The 18,940-nt window shown below is 39.3% G+C and overlaps 1 protein-coding gene across 9 annotated transcripts in view; it reads right to left on the bottom strand.

The window, feature by feature from the left end:
* LOC149258830 (Peptidyl-tRNA hydrolase II (PTH2) family protein) overlaps window positions 1-18,940 on the bottom strand; it is a 401,298-nt gene that overhangs the window by 183,629 nt on the left and 198,729 nt on the right. For 7 of the 9 annotated variants that reach the window (XR_016256989.1, XM_089416412.1, XM_089416437.1 and 4 more), the window contains exon 7: window positions 18,640-18,679. The exons of the other annotated variants lie outside the window; for them this stretch is intronic. Coding sequence is in view for 6 of the 7 variants with exons in the window: in XM_089416412.1 (XP_089272538.1) it covers window positions 18,640-18,679 (40 nt within the window). In the remaining variant the exon portion in view is untranslated. The remainder of the gene's footprint in view (window positions 1-18,639; window positions 18,680-18,940) is intronic. 9 annotated transcript variants of the gene reach the window in all.

The following is an 18,940-nucleotide window of genomic DNA, read 5'->3' as shown; positions in this document are numbered from 1 at the left end:
TGATTACTCAGACAAGTTCAAGACCGCTATCAACATTGCAGAAGCATTGCTTGAAACAATTGAGCGTATTGGCCCATACAATGTCATCCAAGTCATCACTGATAATGCTCCTAATTGTAAGGCAGCGGGAGCAATTATTGAGGATAAATACCCGAACATATTTTGGTCTGGATGTTTGGTTCACACATTGAACCTTCTGTTGCATGATATTGTCAAAAACAAAAATGAATAATACCAATGGATTGGTGATTTGTACAAGAAAGGAAAAAAAATGATAAAATTTATTACAAATCATAGCAATACCCATGGCCTTTTCCGCAGTCACTCGAGATTGGAGTTGCTGAAGATTGCGAGGACTAGATTTGGTAGCTATTACCTCACCTTCAGGCGCCTTTTGAAGGTAAGAGAGGCATTAGCTAGCATGGTATCAAGTCCACATTGGCAGGTGTTAAAGGAAAGGGCTACAAATGTAGCTGACATGGCAGGTTTTGAAACGGTGGAGGAGGCCGCTCTTGATGGGCAGTTTTGGACAACTGTGAGACAGGTATTGGATTTCACCAAGCCAATTTATAACATGATTCGGTTTGCAGATACAGACAAACCAGTGATTGGCGAGGTGTATGAGCAAATGGATACCATGTTGGGGGAAATAAAAGACATTGTTCATAATAAAGATCCCAACTTGTACAAACTGATTCATGATTGTGTGTGTGAACGGTGGAATAGGCTTAACCTTCCACTACATTGCTTGGCGTATATCCTTACGCCAAAATACTACTCAGAATCTTGGTTGGGCAAACCTGCAGCAGGGGGTGGTGTTAGGACCAAACCCCATTTAGATCAAGAGGTAACTAGAGGATATCTGGAAGCATTAGAAAAGTTGGTGCCTGACAGGGAGGAATGTGCAGCTGTGCGCCTTGAAATAGGCAGATACTTCAGTGGCAGTGGTTTGTATGGTAACTTCCATGCAATGGACGACAAAGATAAATTTGATTCTCTCACATGGTGGGAAACATATGGCGGCCACGGACTTTTGCCAAAATTGGCAAAAAAAGTTCTTTCACAGGTTGTAAATTCTTCTTCTGCAGAGAGGTGTTGGAGCACCTACAGTTATATACATAATGTGAAAAGAAACAGACTCAACGAAAACCGAGCAGAAAGCTTGGTTTATGTGCACTACAACTTGAGGTTGTTGAGCCATTACTGTGATCGGGCTAATGAAGATCCCACATAAAATTTGGGACAATCACCCTGAGGACGACAATTTGGAGGATGGCATTGTACATATTGAAGAACTAGAAGAGGAGGTTGTACGGGATGAAAATGAAGCAGCTGCAGCAGCCATGCCACCTCCACCTCCACCATCCAGTAGCAGTTCTCGGGGCCCGAGTCTTGTTCCATTGCTGTCGCCACCTCCATCGACACCCTCGCGTGGAGGCTCTAGTTCTGGTCGTCGGTCTGTGCGGGAGACTCCTAGAAGACCACCACGACCTGCTTATACTCCTGGAGACTCTCGCGGCAAGGGCCACTTGTAGATTTACAGTTTACTTGTCTTTTTTAGTTTATATTAGACTTTAGTTTTCATAACTGTTGAGTTTTGAGTCCTTGACTCTTGACTCTTGACTCTTTCATATCATTATGACATTATGATATTTTTTGTAAACATTATATCACTGTGACAATGAAAATTTGAAGTTTGAAGTTGGGCCTTGGCAATTATAACTCATTGGTAATTATTGTGAATTATGAATATGATGCTTTGTGAAAGACTAAAGTTGTTTCATTTCATCTCATTATTCATGTTTCATTTTATAAATTTTTAACATTTCATATCATGTTAACAGTTAGAAGTTAGGACTTAGAAATATCTTCGATATTACTTCTTGTAATGGTTAAACTTGGCTTACAAGTACAACTTGTTACTTTGGTGATCAATGATGATAAATGTTATTGAATTTTCAATTCTGAAAGCTTGAAGTTGAAACTTTAATATTGAATTTGATGAATCATGATTTATAAGACTCATGGACATGGTTGATGACGATTATAATTTCTAGATGATTGATGTGATATGGTTCAATGATCAATTTATGTTTTTTTATGTTTTTTATGTCTATTTCATCATTCTACATGTTTTTGTTGACATATATGTATCAAAAATTAAAAAATATAAAAAATATATATATTTTTAAAAAATCGCTCCCCGATTCGCTCCCAAACCGAGAGCTTCTGAAAATGGTCGCTCCCGCTCCCGCTCCCACTCCCGCTCCCAAGTAACATTGACTGGGAGGTATTTGTCCGGAGTATACTGGGCAGAGGGACTCTCCCACCTTGGGACGAGATGTGGGCAGCTCTTCGCCAAGAAGAGATCAGACGACAGTCGAAGATAGGTAGTAGCAGCAAGGGGATCAAAGTCAAGCAGGAGGAGGAAGATGTTGCCCTAGCATCTAAGGGAAAGCAGGAAAAGCGGAAGAAGAAAGATCTCTCCAAGATCAAGTGCTTCCACTATGGGGAGTTGGGTCATTATGCGACCCAATGTCCAAGGAAGAAGAGTAAGGGAGAGTCTTCTGAGACTAAGGCAGCGCCAGCACAGGCAGAGAAGGAAGTTTTGACAATCGATAACTGTGCCACGAGTGCACACGCGCCACTTGAGCGGAAGTGGGGAGACATCGAGCTGTAGTCAGGAGGACTATAGGCGATGAGGGGCAGGATCCTTGAGGTACCAAGCCTCTTGGATTAGACCTTGCTACGGGAGCCCCGACAAGGAGTAGCAGGACTGGCTGAATAGGTAGAGACGGATGCGGATGGAGCAACAGAGAGAGCTACAGTGCAGGAGTCCCAAGACAGCACAGAGCTAGCAAGCTGCAGTAGTGCGAGAGGCACATGAGTGTTGCACCAGTGCAGGAAGGCACAGAGAGGTGTGCAACGGTGCGAGATGCAGGGAGTTGTTGCAGCAGCGCAGAGGTCAAAGAGAGGGAGCACTTGTCAGCGGCAGAGGGAGCTTCAGCATCAGTGGGTGTTTCTAGCCCAACAGGGAGGTCAGTTGAGAGATCAGTTACTTACTTCGCAATAACTGAGTTTCAGTGCAGCAGTGGGCAGCACGATGCAACATGATGAGAGGAGGTTCAATGCAGATGCAGTGCTGGGAGGAAGGACTAGCAGCAGCACGAATGCAAAGGGAGTTGTCGTATAGATGTAGCAGTGAAAGTGGCAGTGGCAGAACCATGGGCAGCAGTACATGACGCAGCAGTGCAGAGGATGTTGAGCAAGAAGCCCTAGCATCAGCACAGGTACCGATGTCGGATGATCAAAGTATTACTCAGTGAGGAGTATTGCTAGAGCACAGTCCTCGTTAAGAAAGAGTGTTGATTTAGGGTAGCATCGGATGTGCTCTAGCCACGAAATTTGGTGGAGAGGTTGGGGCACATGAGATCTCCAATAACTAGAAAAGGTTTGGGCAGATTCTAAACAGATCAGGATATATTAAAATAATTAATATTTTTAATGGAGTCTTTAAGTCTAAACTTAAGGAAAATAAAATATTAATGTGTATTAATATGAATCTGTGTTAGAATGGTCCAAAAGACATGGATCAAGCCAGATTTAATCTTAGCCATTGATTAGGGACTTAATCTCGGTCGTTGATATGTCAACAAGAAAAGTATAAGAGGAGGCTTGAGGGTCACTTGGAGAACACACCAAAGTGATCAGTCATTCTATTCTCTAGAGCGGGGTTTGCTAAGAGAGATAGAATTAGTGATCGGGAGATGCAGTTGAGGGGCATTTGAGTACAGAGAGACAAAGAGGTAGAGATAGTGTCGGGAGAGCAGCGCAGTAGCCAAGGAGAGTGACACAGAGCCAGCCAGGGCTCACGCAGGGCCACGCAGAGGCAGCCGAGAGTTGCGCAGAGCCTCAGAGAGGCCAGCGTTGCTGACGCAAAGGGCCAGAGGGCTAACGCAGGGCCTCCCAGGGCTGACACAGACCCATCCGGGGTGATGCAGGGCCAGCGTGAGGCAGAGAGGGGCTGATGCAGTCCAGAGAGAGGCTGACGCTAGGGTTTCTGGGGCAGATTTGTGCTGAGTAGCTACCGGAAGGATTATCCGGGGTTTCAGCCAAGAGATTTGTCAGAAACTGAGAGGTATCACTGCCAAGGAAATTCTCTGTGGGGTAGGCCAGTTTCGGCACCCATATTGTACTTTGATATTGCTTAATAAGAAAACCCTAAGATAGTTGCACCGATTTTCCCACATTGGGTTTTTTTCCTTGGGACATTAGTCCAAAAATAATGGTGTCATAAGTCGTGTTTGTTTTTCTTTCTTTTAGTTGTTGATCTGTAATATGTTGAACATGCACTAGTGTTTATTTTCAGTGTTTACATTGTAAATAACTTGTTAAGGAAAACAACAAGTAGGTAGGAATAAATCAGATAAAATGCATAGAGGGTTTCTAACTAAGTAAACTTAGAAACTTCAACACAAAGTCTAGAACCTCTTTAGTGGTTAACATGATAACCTTGCAGCCATCAGAGTCACAGTATCTGCAGGGCCGGAGGCATCGAGTGGTTAGAAATCAAGGGGATGGATCATTAATCAAGCCATAGCTTGCTTTCCCTTGGTTTCTCTCTCACAACCTACTGTAGAGACTAGTTTCAAAACAGCGAAGGGAAAGGATTCATCTAATTAGGAATTTAACTTAAAATAAACCAAGATTTTGCATCTCACTTAGATTTTAGGAGTTGCATCTCATTTAGGATAGTGAAGTATCCTAAGGCGGCCACTGTTCATCTGGTTACTTGGTAATAATTTGTATAAAGCAAGTATTTTACTCCATTACAGGCACTGGTATTTCACGTTAATCTAATCTAATCTCTAAACTTGCTAAATTAACCAAGTTGCTAGGCCATTCAGTTGTGTCTCCCAGACTTGATAGTTCCCGACCAATCTTGCAACTTTACATTTCATAAGGACTACCCCCCATACCCTGTTGTAGGGAGACAGCTAGAACGAAGAGGGCAGGGATCAGAGTGACAACCCTCGCCTTGACAGTTGTCGCCTCGTGCCTGTACTACTTGAGCGACAACATCTACCATACCGAAATTGCCTCCAATGCCCAAATTGCAAAATTGTGCTATGCTTAGCACCACCCCAAGGATCCCCGCTTACCTCCTCAAATGAAAAATCAAAATTGGGGATATTACAGATTGAGCTCTTTTGGAGGTTGTTTGATTGTTGACTTGTGACTGGTTAGGGCATCTTTGACTATAATTGACTACTGTTGACTTTGACCAAATTTGATAGTTTGACCAAATTTGACTTTTGGGTTCATCTCTTGGATTTTGGATACTGGTTTGTTGGAAAGTCAAAGTTGTTGACCTTTGGACTCTTGGTTGGTGAATTGGATCAATGTAATCCCTCTGCTGAACATTTTATGACAATCTAATAAGAAGAAGAATTTGAAAGGATTTTCCCCCTTGTGGGGTTTTTCCCTGGTCTTCGACCAAATTTGGTGTCTCTTGTTATTGCTCTTGATTGTCTTCTACCATACATTGCATTTAATGTTCTATCTACAATTACTATTTGTTACTAGAAGATTAATTTGATTGCTAATTGAAGAGAAGATTTGGGCTGAAGTGATTGTAACATCATAGAATAGTGGAAAATTAACAAACTACATGATTATTTACTTTCGGAACATTTCAAGAGTACCATTGTTCGTATGTTATAAATCTGTCTGTTGATCTACATGAATGACAATATACATTGCTTGATGACAAGATTGTGGCTATTGCATTTGGAATATGTTGTTGCATTGATTCATATGCCGCTGTAGAATTTTACCAGTAAGGTGTTGTTAGAAATCTAAAGGTTTAGTGTTCCAGAGGTTTGTATGCATATTGGTGCCATGCATAGTATGCTACTGGGCTTGGGCAGTGGTTGATCATTGCTACGGTTTGGAGTTGCTAACCTTATTTTTGTCGTTGATGACCAAAATTATAATCTGACTAAGTAATATTGCTACCGAGGTTATATTGTCGAGTTGTTGATTGACTGGGAGTCAAAGGTTGCCTAGGGTTTGGACAAAGGTTGGTTTGCAATATTCACAAGTTGCGTAGAAGTAGAATAGAGTTGCTAGGGTTTTCATTTATAAGTCATGCACATGATGTTGTTGATGTTATAATGATGTGGCAAAGCTTAGAATGGCAGAGTGAGGATTTGTATGGCTTTCATGTATTGGTGAAGCAAAAAAAAAAATGATTGTATTGCTATCTACTGTATGATTGAGGGTTTGTGCCAAGAGTCTAGAAATTAGGAAAAGAATATCCTAAGCATGATGACAAGGGGAGCAGAAATCACAGGGGGAGTATGTGTGTGGCCATCAATGACAAAGGGGGAGATTGTTGACATGAGGACGATTGTATTGCATTGAAGGGTGAAGGGAAGAACACTACCAATTTTTGTTGCACACCTAATCAGAATTCGTTACTATTTGATCGTTGAAGTAATTGAACATATGGTAGTTGATCGCTGACACTGTTTGTTAGAATAACTCTTGTTTATGAGTTGTTGGAGCAAACTATGTGACTATTTACTGTTGGAACAATTCAGGAGTACCATTGTGTTAAAATTGGCAACTAGGGCCAAACTCCATGTGGGTCATCTTATTTATGGCAGCTCATATTTTTCTTGGATTCTTCTCATCGAGAGGTGTAGGATTGATCTAAAGATCATCCGATTCCAATAAGTATTCATGGAGATATGAATTTATTTGTGTTATGGGACAATTCGTCAAGGTCAGCCAGCAACCAAATAACCTCCACTTGTGCTCAACATTTTAGTATAAAAGGAGGTGGCTTGATAGTCATTTGGACACACTTCACTCTTGATTTCTCTCCACTTGTTTTGGGTTTTAGTGGCAAAAGAAATCTAAAAGCATGAAGGCATAAACGCAGGTCTAGAAGGAGACCCTATTCGCAGCAAAAGAAGGATGCCCTAGCCGTTGTCATAATGAAGCCTAGCCGTAGGTCTTGTGAAGGTTTGGCCACAGTTCAAAGGGAGATCTATCCACTGTTTAGGGGAGCTTCAATACACAACAAGGTAGCCCTAATCTTGGAGCCCTAGCCGCAGATCTAAGGAAGGGTTATAGCCCAACTTTGGAGGAGCCATAGTTGATGTAATAATGTGCCCTAGCCACAGTCTATTCATAGATAAACGCAGTCATGATGCCCTAACCCTATACGTTGTTATGGAAGGGTTTCTAGTCATGGAGGACAGCCCTAAGACGCAGCAAAGAGGCTACCACAGCGAGGCAATTTGGGGACTGTGTTAAGTGCTCATGGAAGGATATACGAGTTGCTGTTAGGTGGCCGAAGAGCTGGCTAGAGGGCCAAGGACAGTTTGAGGTTTGTTTTAGGGTAACCAAAGTGCTAGTTGGAGGGTTGAGGGTCTATTCTTGAAGGCCGAGACAGGGAGGATAAGTTTCAGGGTTGTTTGAGGTGGTTCTTGGGTGGAGAAGCCTTGGGAGAGGCAGCGTAGATTGTTGTGGTTAGGCCGCAGGCCCTACCTCACTGTTGAAGGGCAGCGTAGGGTATATTGAGGGTTGTTCATGCCCAGAACAACATCAAGTCAGGTGAGCATCTCTCCTAGTATAGGCCGCAGCCAAGGAGGGTTGTTTGGGTGACTGTTTAGGGGCTGCCAATATGCCCTAACCAGTCACAGTCACAACAGCTATATTGCAGACCTAAAACTGCAGTAAGACATAGTGATAGTGCATTAAGATGCATGGGCAGCATGATGCAGTAGGTCCATAAAGAAGCATGATAAATGCAGTGACTATTGTAGGCAACATGGATGTTGTACAATGCAGCACATTGGTACAGCTTGGTGATGATGAGCATGATGTGAATAGTGCAATAGCAAAAGGAATTGAAGGAGCATGTTGAAGTGATGACACATTGCAGTATACATTGAGCACAGTGATGGATACAGTCATGATTAGTGAAGCATGATAAGATGCAGCATAGTGATGATGGGTGCAGCATGGTGCAACATGATGATGAGGTGCAACACAATGATAGGCGCAGCATGGTGATGGAGTCACATTGGAGAATCAGTTGAAGCAGCATGTCTTCAACTGAGTTCAGCTACCTCATGAGACATCTTCTTAGAGAAGATCTATGCTCTTATCTCGTCAAGTCGAAGTGTTAACTTATGATGTATATATACTACCTCTCTCTCTCTCTCTGTTGAACCATTGAAGAACATATAAGAAGAATTGATCAAGGGTTTCCCCACATTGGGGTTTGTCCCTAGCTAGCGCCACATCTTCTTGTGTCCTCTTGTCTTGGCTTGTCTTCTACGATTTATGTTTATGTTCTATGTGCTATTTACCATTATGCTGATGTGATTGCTAATCTGGAAAAGGTATTGAGCTAATTGGAAAAATTGAAATAAATTGCTCTAAGCATAGAACATACCTAAAATTAACATGGTAATGGAGCTGAGGTGAAGACAGAGCCCAAGCAAGAGTGAAAGAGCAATCACCGAAGACAGTTGGTAAAGGACAAAAGACTCAATGGGTTCCTCATCCCTCTTCAAATTCACCGAGGGTGAAGTATTCGAGTGCCGCAGCGGAAGCATCTGATGGCCTACCTAAAGATCACTTCAATGGGAAGTCCAGATCTAAGGATGGAAGGAAAGGCAGATGCCTTGCTTGCAATAAGTTCGGCCATTATGCAAAGGAGTGTCCGACTGGTAGAGACACATCACTTGATGATGACAACAATCATTCCAGGGACATCTTCAATGATCAGAGGAATGGCAGGTAATGCAGATCATCAAGGAAATAGCCGACTCTTCAAAGGAAGCAAGGAAACCCAGGTATGAAGAATCAAATGTTGTTTTTGATAAAGATAAAGGAGTGTTATCTTATATTGGCCCTCTCCTTCAGACTCTTTGGGAATCTGGCTTATTGATTGTAGTGCTTCAAGGCACTTCATCAGATAGAAGGGTGCTCTCTCTAATTTGGTAGAGATGGAAACAATCATGGGATTATACTTGGAGTCAATGCCACCTATCCCGAAAAGGGTGTAGGGAATGTTACCCCTCAATTGAATGAGGGTAACTCGATTCATTTAAAAGAAGCTCTTTATGTACCTGATCGCAAGAAGAACCTGGTGTCCATTTCGACAGTGGAATCAAAAGTTTCAAGGTGGCATTCATCGATTGAAAGCTACGCGTTTGAAAATGGAATTTTTAAACATGCTTTTATTCTTGGGTTCAGGGTTGGAAATTTGTAACAAGTTGCAGGATGTCCATTGGCGACCATGTCCGTTGACACATCTATTCTATAGCACCGGAGGTCTGCTTATGGGGCCCTACCTGATGTGAGTCAGATGGTGACAGGGATGCCTGAATTCAAGAAGAGCATGAAGGTACATGTCCGAGATGTACCAAAGGAAAATCTTACAAGGGGACCATTCCCCTAATGTAGCACGTCCACAGGTTTGGAACAACCCGAGGGGTTTAAGATTCATGATCAGGAATCTCATGTATGCGGGTGGAAGAAAGCCCTCTATGGCTTCAAGCAAAACACCCCAGGCTTGATATGAGAGGATTGATAGCTGTCTGATGAAGCTGAGATTCAATAGAAGTGAAGCCGATCCAAACCATTGCTTGAAGGTTGTGGATGATAGACCTCTCATACTGGCACCTTATGAGGACGACCTCTTCCTGACAGGTGCAGACCCTCTCATTTGCAAAACTAGGAGGGAGTTGGATTCCGGATTTGGGATGGTAAACTACAAGCCCGTGACTACCTCGATGGAGCTTAACTTTCAGAAGTTATGTGGTAGTGATGTCGTACCTGATTTGGGAAATGCCTCTAAGTTTCATAAACTCATACTAGCATTCATGTTCTTGGTGAACTCCCGTCCGGATATATGTTTTACAGTTAGTATGTTGGGCTCATATATGGTTGAGCCTCACTGGATTGGTGCCAAGAATCTTCTGAGATATCTTCAGGGCACAATCACTCATGGGTTGAGATACACTGTCAAAGATGTGAGGCTACATGGATATTCCGATGCTGATTGAGCAGGCAGTGTGGTGGACCAAAAGAGCACTTCCACGTGTTGTTTCTCTTTGGGTTTTGCCTCGATCTCCTGGATGAGCAGGAAGAAGAAGACGATGGCTTTGAGCACCGCTGAGGCAGAGTATGTTGTTGCAAGTATGGCCTCCTGTGAGGCTGTCTGGTTGAGGACGCTCTTCAGCGAGCTGTTTGGACACATGATGGATACCATCATAATCTTCTGTGACAAGCAGAAGGGGATTCGATTGTTGAGGAATCTCATATTCTATGATCGCTCCAAGCATATAGACATAAGGTACCACCTTATCTGGCATATGGTACATCGATGAGCAAGAAGGATCCATTGCGTTGGGATTGATGTTCAGGTCACCGACATTCTGTCGAAGCCCCTGGGAAAGGTCAAATTTGTGACTTTCCGAGAACGACTAGGAGTCGTGGAGAGACTCTCTCCTAAGGGTCTTATATGATATGGACATTGAGCTTTGGGAGCTTCGGGGGGCTTGGGGGTACATTGTGGAGCGATGAGCAACCATAGGGTGAATGGTCCAGCCTTCCCCTAGTGGTTTGCTATGTAGGCAGGATGAGGGGTTCATCCTTCTCCTGCCAAGACACAATCATAGGGTGAGTGGTTCAGCCTTCCCCTGGGATACCCCTTGCGACATGTAGGCAGGATGAGTGGTTCATCCTTCTCTTGCTAAGACATCCTACCCATGTAGTCTGGGACTCATGGGAAGTACCTCTTATCTAGCCAATGAGCAGGGAAATGAGGATAGGGACCATAGTAGTACTCCCTATGCTAGGATGATATTGATCTGGGATCAATGAAATTGACTTCGGGTCAGTATGAGTGGTTTGAGACACTCTCTTATGATATTGATCTGGGATCAACAAAACTGACTTCAGGTCAGTACGGGTGGTTTGAGACACTCTCTTTTGATATTGATCTGGGATCAATGAAACTGACTTCGGGTCAGTAAGAGTGATATAACTCACTCTCTTTTGGAACTGATCTGGGATCAGAGAGAGTGGTATGACACACTCTCTTCGTATGGAACTAACTTCGGGTCAGTAGAGAATGGTATGAGACATTCTCGATCAATTCTTCTTCTTCATGGTTCAGCAGAGCAGAGCAAAGCAATGCAGGGCACTGATGAAAGAGATAGTACAGCCTAGCAGATGGATCAGCGGATGGAGTTCTCCCTAGTTGAGAGGGAGTGTTAAAATTCGCAACTAGGGCCAAACTCCATGTGGCTCAGCTTATTTATGGTAGCTGATATTTTCTTGGATTCCTCTCATCAAAAGATGTAGGATTGATCTAAAGATCATCCAATTCCGATAAGTATTCATGGAGATATGAATTTATTTGTGTTATGAGACAATTCGTCAATTGATGTTTATGTTCTATCTGCAATTTACTATTATGCTGAGCAGCTGATGTGATTGCTAATCTGGAAAAGATATTGAGCTAATTGGAAAAATTGAAATAAATTGCTATAAGCATAGAACATACCTAAAATTAACACATTGTTCGTATGTTATAAATTTCCCTGTTGACCTACATGAATGACAATATACATTTCTTGATGACAAGGTTGTGGCTATTGTATTTGGAAAATGTTGTTGTATTGGTTCATATGTCACTATAAAATTTTTCCAATAAGGCGTTGTGGTTAGAAATCTGAAGGTTCAGTGTTCCTAAGGTTTGTATGCAACAAAGGGTATTTATTGGATGCATAGTTATGTGTATGCATTGCAGAGTTTTCACTGAGTACCTAAAGTGTTGAGTATGCTACTGGGCTTGACTAGTGGTTGATCGTTGCTAGGATTTGGAGTTGCTAACCTTATTTTTGTTGTTAATGCCCTTAATTGTAATCGGACTGAGCATTATTGTTATAAAGGTTATATTGTCGAGTTGTCCATTGTCAGAGGTTATCTAGGGTTGGGACAGAGGTTGGTTTCTAGGGTTCACATGTTGAACAGTAGGGTAGAGTTGTTAGGGTTTTCATGTATAAGTCATGCACATGATGTTGTTGATGTTGAGGATGTTGAAGAATGTAACTAGGTTCAGTCTTCATAATTGTACTTGAAGTCAAAATGTATTATTTGTCAAAAGAATTTTTATTATTATTGAATTGACTTGTTAGAGCATGGGTTTCATGCTTGGGTCAATTGTTATAGGTCAAGCCTCCATTGTAGGCTTTAGGATTATTTATTTGGGTCAAAGTCAATTTGTTTATTGGTCAAAGACTCCTCCATCAAGTCTCCTTTTGTCTGCTTCAAATGGATCATCATCAAGTCAGCTACACTTAAGTTAAATCATGTCGGCCTCACCTAAAATAATGACACAACTATTCAGAATGTCATGTCGAACTATTTCAAGGAGACACTACTATATATACAAGCCTAAGTAACTCACATTACACAGTGAAGTACAAGTTCGCATCATCTCTGGAAAAAAGTTCGGTTATCACAGAAGTTCTCTCGGTGCAATCACAGTAAGGAAGTTTCGGTATCATTACAGGAGTTCAGATGAAGTATAGAGATGATTTATGTGTTATGCCAACCACAGTTCGATGGTATCACAGATTCAGTGCTTCCACAGTTCAAGACTACCATGTTTTCAGTGCTACTACAATACCTTAGTCTTGATGCAATTAAGGGTTCAATGCCACCACAATGAGAAAGGTTCGATGTCACCAAAGTGAGAAGGGATCAATGTTATCATTGTAAGAAGGCCTTGGTACCACCACAGAATTGAAGTATCGGTGTTATTACAGTGTTATGACAGTGATAAGATCTCAGGTCATTACAGTGATAAGGTGGTATTGCAGTAACAATGTCTCAGTGCAAACTCTAGAGCAAGTATATGATGCTAGTATAGTGACGAGAATTTGGTGCCAACACAGTGACATGGATCATGGTATGCAAACACAGTGAAAGGAGGATGACTTGATGGAGGAAGTCTCGAATCTAAGTTGTAAGGGTCTTGGTCGTCTCATCTTGAATCTACTGAAGTAATAATTTTGAGTGGGTTTTCCCCTAGAGTGGGGTTTTGCCCAGGCAGCGTGCCTACATCTTGTGTTCTCTTCTATTTGTTGCTTGGCATTAATCTTGATGATAAGAAAAGCTACATTGGTGAAACTGGTCGTTCGCTGCAGACAAGACTCAAAGAACACGGGGCTGATATTAAAAATGAAAGGTCTCGTTCCTCCGCCCTTGCAGAACACTCATCAAAAACTAAGCACCATGTCCTCTTGGAAAGCGCCTCCATTATCGCGAAGGAAGAACAGCACCAGAAGCGAAAGATCAGAGAAGCCCTGGAGATTATCAAACACCCGCACAATCTCAACAGAGACAACGGTATGGAGATTAGTGGAAGCTGGTTTCCCCTAATCAAAAAATTAACCCAACAGTATAATAATAATAATAATAATAATAATATAATATAATAATAATAATAATAATAATAATTCTCCATTAGAAATTTATAATATTAATCAATTAGGTAGTCAATTGAAACCTATTTTTAATATAGTTAATACAATAATAACAATCATTAAGATTCAAAAAAAAAAAAAAAAATTATAAGAATTTTATTATAAATAATAAATAATATTAATTAAGATTATTATTTATGTTTCTATATTAATATGATTTATTGAATATTACATTAATTATTATATTAAATATTAATTATTATATTAATTATCATATTAATAATTATTAATTTAATTTATTTAAATTATTTATTTATTATTATTATTTATTATTAAGTTGATATTCTAATTTTTAGATTAACAACATTAATTATTGTAGTTATATTTCATTTCTATATTTTTAAAACAACATTTTCTTTAATAACAATTAATAATTATTGATTTTAATTAATAATAATTAGAGTTATTAAATAAATGATTAATCTCCCATTAACTAACCGTTAACTAACAAATAATAAATATCAATAATTAATTCATGTTAATAATAATAATTAATTTCTAAATAATTAATAATAATTATATGTATTAATTCTTTATATTAATATTATTCATTATTAAAAATTTTAACTATTATAAAAATAATTAATATAACTAGTTATTACATTATAATAATAATTAAAATAACTATAATATTTTATTTATTATTATTATATTATTTATTTGGTTTTACAAGTTTTTCCAATTATTTTATTAATACTATATTAATTATTTATTATTATAAGAAAAAATTATAATAATTAACCTATCTAATTATTATTTACTATAATAGGTTATTAAAACATATATAGTAGTTTGTTATTATAAACATTAAATACTAATAATAATTATTAAAGTAATATTCAAAAAATTAAAAAATTTAAAAATAATTAATTTAAAAATTATATATTAAAAATTATTAAAATTAAAATAATAATCAAGAGGCAGCCGACTTCTCAAGAAATTGAGAGCCGACCTTCCCCTCTTCTTTCCTCATCTCTATTTATAACATAATAAGCTGCTCTTCTTCTATCAAGCTTCAAGTTGCCCTGATGATGGATCCCGGTTGGGGTTTGAAACGTTGGCAGAACAATTCTCTTACTGTGGAAACTCCGATGACTGAATCAAAAATATTGTACCACAGAGGTCTCAAATCCAGAAGAAAAGATAAATCGAAATAACTAATAATAATAATAACGAAAACATCGCAAGATAATGTCATTAATAAGAGAAATCGTGTAACTGCCACTACTTGGATTTCTTAACAGAGGGTAGAGCTTAGAATGGTTGAGTGAGGATTTGTATGGCTTCCATGTATTGATGAAGCAAAAACAAAATGATTGTATTGCTATCTATTGTATGATTGAGGGTTTGTGCCAAGAGTCTAGAAATCAGGAAAAGAATATCAAAAGCATGATGACAAGGGGAGTAGAAATCATAGGGGGAGTATGTGTGTGGCAATCAATGATAAAGGGAGAGATTATTGACAAGGATGACTATATTGCGTTGAAGGGTGAAGGGAAGAAGGTTGACTATTTTTGTTGTAGACCTAATAAGATCTCCTTACCATTTGATCATTGAGGTAATTGAACTTATGGAAGTTGATCGTTGAATCTTTTTGTCATAATGACTCTTGTCTATGAGTTGTTGGAGAAAACTACGTGCCTATTTACTGTTGGAACATTTCAAGAGTACCATTGTTTGTATGTTATAAATCTGCATGTCGATCTACATTAATGACAATATACATTGCTTGATGACAAGGTTGTGGCTATTACATTTAGAAAATGTTGGTGTATTGATTCATATGCTACTATAGAGTTTTTCCAATAAGGTGTTGTGATTAGAAATCTGAAGGTTCAGTGTTCCTAAGGTTTGTATGCAACAAAGGGTATTTATTGATTCCATGCATAGCTATGTGTATGTATTGCAGAGTTTTAACTGAGTACCTAAAGAGTTGAGTATGCTACTAGGCTTGGCCATGGTTGATCGTTGCTAGGGTTTGGAGCTGCTAACCTTATTTTTGTTGTAATCTGATTGATTATTATTGCAACAAAGGTTATATTGCCGAGTTGTCCATTGACCAGGAGTCAGAGGTTATCTAGGGTTTGGATAGAGGTTGGTTTGCAAGGTTCACATGTTGAGCAAAAGAAGAGAATAGTTGTTAGGGTTTTCATGTATAAGTCATGCACATGGTGTTGTTGATGTTATAATGATGTTGAGGTCATTGCTTAGAATGGTTGAGTGAGGATTTGTATGGCTTCCATGTATTGATGAAGCAAAAACAAAACGATTGTATTGTTATCTATTGTATGATTGAGGGTTTGTGCTAAGAGTCTGCTCCCATTAGTGTTTGATAAGAGCATTATATTGTTGCTAGGATTTATTAGTTGAATGAATCATTAAGCAATGTTGATATGTTAGCAGAGTTGATCTTATTACTATTGATCAGAGAGAGATTGATGTTTGTTGCTAGAATTTGGCAGTGTTGAGCAAAGTTATTGAGACAAGTGCAGCGGTTGTATGACAAAGATAGAGATCACAAATTGATGAGCGACAAAGACAGTGGAAAACCTTATTCTTTTATCTTCTATCTTCAGAGTGGCGGGGTGGTGCAAGGCGGAGATTGGAGTCTCCTTCAGGATGGAGCCGGAGAACACTTTAGGGCGACAGGTTGGTGCTAGGGAAGGTTAGAGCCTATGTAGGGCGTTGGAGCGTACTTCCGATTGGAGTTGGTAAATCAAGGCATTGGATCATCCTTCCAGTTGAAGCTAGTAAATCAAGGCGTTGGAGTGTCCTTTCAATTGGAATTGATAAATCAGGGGCTTGGAGCCTCCTTCCAGTTGTAGCTGGAAAATCTTGGAAGTTGGAACTTCCTATTGATGTAATCTTTAAAGACCCATATTAAGAAGCATTTGGTGGTTTTTCTCGTAGAAGGGTTTCCACCTAAAATCCCCGATGTATTGTCTTTGATATTGTGCATTATTGAATGGTGTTGTGATGTTAAATTAATGCTCTGAAGATTAAAAATTAACCAAGACTCCGACAAGGAGACGCACAGAGGGGACGTGTGGGAGTACCCTCAAATTTTAGAGAAATTTCGAGGCTATGGGCGGCGTGGGGGTATATAATTTTTAATCATATATATATATATATATATATAGATATATATATATATATAATTCAAGTTCATATTCATTGTTCAATAATAAAAGCATAAATATTAAATAGACTAATAGTAATATGGATACCAATACATTGAAACTTGAAATTTGATCCACATAAAATTTAAATTCAAAATTGAATAAAATAATGACATACATTGATCCATCCTCATCATTCATTTTGATACATAGATCATTCATATGACATACTCATTATTCATCCATACCATGAGATTCAATAAATAAATTCAATAATAAAGTATTCAAATACATTGATCCATATCATTCATCATTCTACAATCTACATTGATTTAAAAATTAGATTCATCATTCATCATTCTAGAATCTAAATTGAAATCAAAACGTACCAGTATATTACTATATACTATATACTAGATACTGAAGTTTTGAGGAGGGCTGCCTAGACGCACCCCTTTTGGGGACTCTCATCCCCCACACTGGGGAAACGCACCCCCAGTAGACTCCCTGTCCCAGGTGCATGGGGTACGAGGGGTGCATGCACCCGACCCTGGGGGACGCATCCCCGTGGAACACTAAAATTAACTAATTGAAGTGAAATACTAATTTACCCCGCTCTCAGTATTTTCAACAACTAGGGCTATGACTTTATATTTGACTTGATGTATCTCTATTGAACTTAGTGATTTCTCTAAGAAAAAGGTTTTGGGGTTTTCCCCACGTGGGATTTCCCAAGGTAAATTCATGCGTCTCTTGTTTGGCTGTCTCTTTATGATCCTACTGGCATTTTATTGATACTGTTGAGAACTTTTGTGTAATTGTTTTATGATAAATGTGAATGAAAGAATGGATTAAATTAACAAATCATAAGAAGTAATTATCAGTTTAGAAGATCCCTAAAATATCAACAGGGTAGCCCCCATGCTAGGCTTTTTCCCACGTGCTAATGTGTATGTCCTGACCACCTTTAGCATTTTGATATTCTTTTTAATTTATTTTGTGGCCATGATATGCTCTTTCTTTTCTTTTAGTTGCATCAACCTCCCAGGGCAAAGTTTCGGGCCCTACCAAGTATGAGGATGTACGGATGTCAAATCCTAGAGAACCACTAGTCCTGGTGGAATAAGGGCTTGTAATGTAAGATGGAAAGTGGTAAGCATGGGATAGGGATAGATGGAACTTGTTATTTCAATCATGGCTTCCCGAGTAGTGCCCCTCCTATACCCATTGGGTCATTAGGGACGGTCCCACTAGACTAAGACCGAAGATTCACCCCCATTTAAGGTGAGGGAACAAGATCACAATCAAAACCCCTCCTTCTTCTAGTTCACCCCATAATCCATGTCAAATTCCCAAACACAAACAAGCATAAATGATTGAAAAATGAATAAAGTACTTTTTGATCGAAAGCCCGCCTTCGTCCGTGTGCTCTTGCCAGATGGGTGAGAAGCATATGGTTGATGCAAGTGGTGGAGATATAATGGCATGTCATCAACTAGTGCTAGCTTTCAGGGGTTGCATGGCTGGTTGACTAGATGTAAAGAATGGGAAAAAAGTTCTCCTACGGGTTTACCCATTTTTGTTGGTAACATTACCCAAATGACATCATCTAGCACTTCGTGGGAGACAAGCAACCCTAGTTCAATAGTAGGGAAGAGAAACACAACCCATCCTTAGTTTGCGTCCTTGAAGTGAGGGTCATGAACCCTGGTAAAATGGGTTTCTCCATTAAAAACCGGTTAGATAAACATGACAATGCCAAATAAAAATCAATTGCTGCTAAGAATAAGAGATAATCAGTTAATTATCCACCTAAACAATTATGAGCTTGGAAACATTTATCAAAGAATATGTTTCAGTGTGAGCTTACATATGATTTGTAGTCAATTACAATATAAAATAGACAATGAGAAATGAGAAATCATAAAGATGCAAACCTGGCCCAATGGCAAGAACTGTTCTCGAACCTGCTGAAACCTTGTCCAATTAAAACAAAAAATAAGACCAATTTCAAATTGACTCTCAAAAATATTTCATTAAAATAATAATAGTGACAAATATCTATAAAAGGTATATGCAAGATCCATACAATTACTATTAATGGATAGAATATGGCCAGCATTATCAGTTGTAGTTCAAAATCAAGATCGAAACATTGAAATGAATATATGTGATTAAAGAGTAGCCCCCCTTATTTAAACTCTTAACAACTTTCACAAAATTGAAATACAAAGGGAA

This window comes from Pinus tabuliformis, chromosome 6, assembly GCF_031772625.1.
Source record: "Pinus tabuliformis cultivar Carrire ecotype Pingquan chromosome 6, CPIR1, whole genome shotgun sequence".
Lineage (NCBI taxonomy): Eukaryota > Viridiplantae > Streptophyta > Pinopsida > Pinales > Pinaceae > Pinus > Pinus tabuliformis.
This window is presented reverse-complemented; position numbering and strand designations above follow the sequence as displayed.